We start from the raw sequence: 6,870 nt of genomic DNA on the forward strand, positions 1-6,870 counted from the left end.
TTGAAATAGAGGTCGTGTTGATACATTGATGGATTAATGAAAACTTAATCAATGCATAACTTTGATTATAAACCCCCATTTCGTGCAACCAAATGTCTTTGCCATGTCCAATTTAATTGCCACTGCCTCTGGAGAAACTTTAGTTCTTTCCATATAATCAATGACTTCATGTGCTATAATGGTATTATTAAGAATGTTTCAACCCGGTACATATGCAGCTTGCCATGGAGAAATAATCTTATTAAACGGCTTCTTTAATCTGTTTGCCAAAATACTTGAAATAATTTTATACGAAATATTACATGGACTAATCGGACGAAAATCTGATGGAATTTCCAACACAATTTCTTCGGAATTAATACTTGATAAGTAAAATTAAGCTGCTTAAGCAATTTACCTGATTGGATAAATTCTTGAACCATGGAAACCAACCCATCAACAACTTCACCCCAACAAACTTGATAAAATCCTGCCTGAAATCCATTCGGTCCCGAAGCTGCCCAGGCATTAATCTGGTAAACCACCTTTCTTATCTTTGTTTTGGGCTTGTTTGTACGCCTATTATGTTGGGCTGTAGAGAAGTATGTTGGGCTGCGAACTCTTCCTTTTCTTTCCTTCCCATTATGTTAGTAAATTGTATTTTGGTTTTTCGCTATTAACAAATTGCATTTTCTTCAGTATTATAAAGAAGAAAAGAAAAAAAACAGAAGTTAATTTGGAGGACAATTTCAAAAAAGACCGAGGCAAAAAAATCCACTTCTGTGGAGCAAAATGAGGTGGATAGTGGAGAGCTGGTGTCAGCATTGGCCATTGGAGCATAACAAATGGTGTTACAAAGATGATCTTCATCACAAAAAAAATTGTTTCTAAATTTCGTATAGTCGATACAGTTGTATATTAAGGGTCATAGCAGTTGAGATGTTACATTGATATATAGCAACAGAATTCTAATTACACTTTTGACCTTCGTCGGAAATCAGCAATATGAATAGGTAATTCATGAGTAGATGGGAAAAATCAAGCTTGGAAAAAGAGTTACAGGAGAGTTGTAACCAAGGGGGTTGTTCCCGGGATGATCCGTACACCGGCTTACCACTGGATCTACCTACTATGATGAGTTGAAGAGGCTCCAATGGTGTTCTGGTACTAGGTTTTCCTTGATTTTTTCGAGTCTCTTGAGAATTTCAAGAAAAGGTGGTCTTTTATTCATGTCAGCAGCCCAGCATTGGTCCGTTAATCTGAAAAATCCAGTACATAGAAAGTGAGATTTCCATTTCCTAGTGACAGAATGATACTTAACCTGATGAATAAGACAGCATAACCATAGACTTACTCTCTCAGTTCTGGGAGGTAGCCTTTTGCACGGAAAGCGGGTCTATGTCCATCTGCCACGTACTTTGCTGCCTCATATGGTTCATAATTCACCATTGGTGGGTTCCCCTCGAGCATCTGCAAAGAATTTATAACAGAAATAACTTAGGCTGGTAATTTTACAGCAAAAAGAGGACTAGGGCAGAAAGTATTTTACCTCATATAATATCATTGCAAAAGAGAAAACGTCAACTTTCTTATCGTATTTCCGATGTTTGAAAACTTCAGGGGCCATGTACCGGTCTTTTGATAGAGAACAAGAAACAATGAAGATTATCAGATTTAAGCAAGCAATTACTTATTTATTTGAAGATCCTGAAACAGATACTTACAGCTTCCTGTCTCTCCGGTCATTTTGTATACATCGTGAGAATTCTTCACCTTGATGAGCTTACTTAATCCAAAGTCTCCAACCTTCAAATGATCTGCATTGGAGTTGACTAAGAGGACATTCCTGAAAGCCAATCAAATTCAGGAGAACATAAAGACCAAATATAATGAAATTTGTTTAAAATTGTATACCCTAGATACTGTTGAACGCACCAACCTACCTTGGCTTCAGGTCTCGATGAATTATGACGTTTGGCTCATTGTGCATATATGCCATTCCCCTGCTCCGATAACATCATAAATTCAAATCAGTACTGAGCTCAATTTTCAATCTGTATCATTTATCAGAGCAACTAAATAGAATGTGTGCAAGAAACCACTTGTTTGTGTTCGAGATAAGCTCTTTGTTTGTATCTGCGAGCAGAATCCAACTGCATGAGCAAAACATATGATACATAGTACATACATCATATATTCCCCATCTAAAATTGTTGTATGTCTGGTGTTTGGCAAACTTGTTGAGATAAAAGGTGGTCAATCTAAACATAAAAACCTTGCACTATATAGACTGTAGAGGTGTCAAAATAAACTAAGTACGGACTACGGATTCAATTGAGCAAGTGAAAATTAACAAAATGGCCTATTAACTGTGGCAGACTGCCAGTATATTCCCCAGTTCTTCGTACTGTGGTTTTGTATCCTCAATATTACTCGTGATTTTGCAACTACTACACATAAATGACCAAATTTGGTAGTGAGAAAAGCAGCAGCTGATGGAGTAAATTTAGAACTTTGTATACCAAGAGTCAAAGAGGAGTACATTTAGAACTTGGAATACCTGGCAATGTCTAATGCAAAATTAACAGCTGTTGCTGGAGTGAGGGCACCCTTTTCCTTCAGATGCTGATGAAGATCACCCTAAAACCAGCACAGAAGAGACAATTGAAGGAAAAAAAAAAGGTACTTCATCTGAAGAGTATATGATTGATATTGAGTGAGCTTCATCAAAAGTTTATAGATTATAGGCATCATTACCCCTCGAAGATACTCGGTGATTAACATCAGAGGCTTTCTTTCAGTGACTGCTCCAAGGAATTGGACAATATTGGGGTGACGCAATTTCACTAGTAAATTGACCTCGTGCCGGAAATCCTGGCTGAATCGCAAAATAAGTGTTAAAGTTTCAGGAGAAAGGTTCTCCAGGTAATAATTAATTAAAACATTATTCTCTTGTGGAGGTTAAGCACAAAGAAAGCCGTAGGACTAAAGAACACTACAGGATAATGGGACTTACACCACCAATCTATCATCCGAAAGAGATGGAAGAATACGTTTGATAGCTACTGGTGTTCCACGCCAGCCAGCTTTCACAATTTCGCCGAAAGAGCCCTACAAGCATAAGCTATTATAATCAATAAAGAAATTCAGTCTCCAAAAGTAAGCAGATCCATTATTGACCTACTACTATCACATTGTAACCATGCCTGAACCAAAATACAAATCTAAGAAAAAGACAACCAAGGGGAGCTATACGAATCCATACAGAAGAACAGGATATCCTTCATTGGAATTACTGAAACTGCGAATATAGCTGCCAAAACTAAAATATAAACAGCCAAGGGGAACTATAGTATACTACTCCCTGTAAGAGCATAAATATGTTTAAATTCACATGGGAACATGTTGACAACTTAAACTTGGGATGTAGAATATCATATATAATATGACTAAACCCAGAAGCAACTCACTGAATGAAACATCCTTAGAGTGCTGGGACTGTTTTACACTACTTTCTACTTTACTTATTTATTCAGTATCATCTCAACAAGCAGATCAACTTGAGAGGTGAGATATCATGATGGTGACGCTGCCTTCACAATCATGCTGTGTTCATATTTTGAGCTTGATGGGAAAAAAAGAAGAAGAAGCTCACTTTTCCTATAAGATTTGAGCCCGAAAAATCCAGCTCATTCGGGTCGATCTCCCAGTCACACTTGTTGGGGAGAGGAGGTGAAACTGGCTTTGAGTCAAAATGGCTTCCAGTTTGTCCCTGTAGAAGAAACATGTGAGCTAACTATCCCAAGGAAGGAAAATCTATAATTCAGATTTCAGTATGTTAATCAAAACCAAGATGGACAAGTTTTCCACTAATATTGTATCTAGCAGGTAAGGGCAGACGAGAGTTGATATTGTAGCACTAACAGACAGAAGTATTGAACTTGGTAAAACATGTTTTAGATTACTTAGAAAAATTAAATACATAAACATAGAAGTCCTCAACTTATATTACAGATTCAGCAAATAAATCTCTGGTTGTTGTTTGTTTTTGTCTGTCATTTGTAGTCTGGTAAGTCCTGTAAAGGACTTGCCTGTTTTTCTTTTTTCTCCTTTTTTGCTTTGTTTTTTTGGGGTTTTTCCTGCTTTGGTTTTTTTCCCTTTTTCCTTGTAACCTCTTTTGTTCTTCATATTATTAAATAAAAATGTGATTGAGCAAAAAAAGTCCTCGACTTACATAAGAATTGCCACCACGATCAGTCAGCAGCTTAATCATATCGTGCTTCTTAGCTCCTTCTGCATCAGCTAAGGGCTGTCAAAAGGCAAACTACATTAGACCAAAGTAGCAAATTACATTAGCTACTTTTTAACTTAACTGAGATCTAAAATTAGGCGCACAAAATCTGCAAAAATTCACAATTAAAAGTTTCTCTACATTTGAGTTGTAAAACTCAACGAATCTTAAACTAAACAGCAAAAATAAAGTAAGGTTATACACAATTAAAGTGAAAGAAACACTAAAGTGAAGCTAAAAGTTTCTGCAGTTCATCCTCCTTCAACATCTTTGGATTCTTTAAAAACAATTTTCCTCTCTCATTCACGATTCTGTATCCTAGAGTACCATTTATCCGAAAGCAAACAAGACTAGCAAGTTTAAGAACAAGCAGTATTGTTTGAGGTGCTCAACATTCTCGGTCTACTAATAAAGTAGATAATTACATTAACTACTCTTAAACTGAACTGGAATCCAAAATTAGGCACACAAAATCTTCAAAATTCACATTTAAAGGTTTCTCTTATTTGAGTTATAAAACTCAGGATAAAGCCAATGAGTCTTAAACTTAACTAATAGTATGTAGGGAGTGATGGAGTGTAGCGAGCTCTTATTATAAGGGTAAGTACGATGAGATTCAATCACAACATTTATACAGACTGAGACTCTCATGACACAAACACTCAGGTATAACCAACAAAAAAGAAGTAAGTTTATAAACAATCAAAGAGAGAGACACAATGAAACAGTTCCGAAAAGGTATTTCGTACAATAAGCTAAAAGCCTAAAAGTTTCTGCAGTTCATCCTCCTTCAACATTATGAATCTACTAGTCAGTGATTCGAATCTCCAAAATAAATTCAACTAGCTAAAATAAATGCTCCCTAAATGCATCATAAAAATAAGATTCAAAATAACGATGACCGGATATTCAAATTACCACTCTGACATTATAAATTGCCACCAACAAGCACCAATTGCGGTCGCTAAACTTGAACTTGTGTGACGTGCTCAACACTATCAATATACGCAAATTGATAGGGTTACCTAATCTCAGTTACATTCAAATACCTAAACTGAATCCTACTTATGTCGATGCATCAAAAAAAGATTCAAAATAGTAAATGATCAGACATGAATTCCTCCAAATATACACAGATTGATCTTGTTATCTAATCTCAGTTACATTCAAATACCTAAACTGAATCCTACTTATGTCAATGCATCAAAAAAAGATTCAAAATAGTAATGATCAGACATTCAAATTCCTACTCTGACATTATAAACTGAAACCAAGAAACACCAATTGCGGTCCCTAAATTTGAACTTGTTTGAGGTGCTCAACTTGTCAGCTTACTAGGATAGTGATTCCAATCTTCAAAATATACTCAGATTCATCTTGTTATCTAATCTCAGTTACATACAAAGACCTAAACTAAATGATTCCTAAATTATGTCAGTGCATCAAAGAAACATTGAAATAAAAATAACCAGACATTCAAATTCCCCAATTGCGGTCGCTAAATTTCATCAAAATTGAACTGGTAACAAGAAAATCCAAGAAATCACTTGAATCTTGAAAAGAGAGAAAGGATATGAGAATAATTACAGTGTTTTTCCATCGATCTTGAGCATTAACATCAGCACCATGATCAAGAAGAAGATTAGCAATCTGAATCCAACCGTGAAGAGAAGCAACATGAAGAGGTGTTCTACTATCATAATCTCTAGCATTAACAAGTGTTTCATCTTCTTCTAATAATCTTTTCACAGCACCAACATCATTTTGATGAGCATGCCATAGTATCAATGATGTTTTACTCATTCTTGATTTCTCTTTATTTTGCTGTGGTTTCTCATTTACGCCACTTGAAGGACTTGCTCCACCACCACCGCCATGATCCTCCACCGCCGCCGCCGCAGTCCTGTTTGATGAGCCACTCCCACTACCAGTAGATTCATCGGAATTCTCTCCTTTTCCACTCATCGGATCACAAATCTAGGGTTTTAGGGATTATTTTCTCTCCGATTTCACTTTCCTTTTTGGTTCTTCTTCTTCTTCAAACAAAGACTTATAAGTATTTGTTTTACTTTTCTCTTCTTCTCTCCACTTAAACGGAATATGGTTCTGGCGGTCTTGTTGTCCTCCTCGGGAGTATCGTTTACCAAGTCAACCCCTTTCTTTTGACGGTCGCGATCTGCTTTCTTAGAGCCATTGAACGGTTTGGAGTCGGGGAAGATTGAGTGTTTGAAATGTTAGATCATGATTAATATTTCCCCCAGGCAATGTTTTGATATTGCATTTAGGGCTGTTAATGGATACCGATTATCCGAAATCCGACATCGATAATTCGTTAGCCGTTACTGCTACCATCCGACATAGCGGTAAACGGATATCCGATACCGATAAGTTAACGGATAATCCCTTCTTAACGTAACGGTAGTGGAACCGTGTATTTCTGTTAGATTTAGTTCCGTTATCCGGAAACGTGCGTACTGCATGTGTAAACTCTTATACCTACGGTGTATTCGTCGAATGAATCTCATTCAGTTCATTCTTCACTTCAGTTTTATCAGCACAACAGAGAGAAAAAGAGAGAAAACCTAAAGTCATCGTCTTTC

The 6,870-nt window shown here is 36.5% G+C and overlaps 1 protein-coding gene across 2 annotated transcripts; it reads right to left on the minus strand.

The window, feature by feature from the left end:
• Nucleotides 1-827: 827 nt before the first annotated feature.
• On the minus strand, nt 828-6,333 carry LOC113337449 (integrin-linked protein kinase 1-like). 2 transcript variants are annotated; one of them, XM_026583128.1, is made up of 12 exons: nt 5,858-6,333; nt 4,214-4,288; nt 3,635-3,751; nt 2,996-3,090; nt 2,737-2,857; nt 2,540-2,619; nt 2,082-2,132; nt 1,923-1,982; nt 1,704-1,825; nt 1,529-1,614; nt 1,334-1,449; nt 828-1,238 (listed from the first exon to the last, which is right to left on the minus strand). In XM_026583128.1, the coding sequence occupies exons 1-12, from the start codon at nt 6,233-6,235 to the stop codon at nt 1,109-1,111; spliced, it is 1,431 nt and encodes a 476-aa protein (XP_026438913.1). In that variant the 5' UTR covers nt 6,236-6,333; the 3' UTR covers nt 828-1,108. The 2 variants fall into 2 exon arrangements, with proteins under 2 accessions (XP_026438913.1, XP_026438914.1); XM_026583129.1 differs by lacking the exon at nt 2,082-2,132.
• Nucleotides 6,334-6,870: the final 537 nt, after the last annotated feature.

This window comes from Papaver somniferum, unplaced genomic scaffold (assembly GCF_003573695.1).
Source record: "Papaver somniferum cultivar HN1 unplaced genomic scaffold, ASM357369v1 unplaced-scaffold_16, whole genome shotgun sequence".
Taxonomy (NCBI): domain Eukaryota; kingdom Viridiplantae; phylum Streptophyta; class Magnoliopsida; order Ranunculales; family Papaveraceae; genus Papaver; species Papaver somniferum.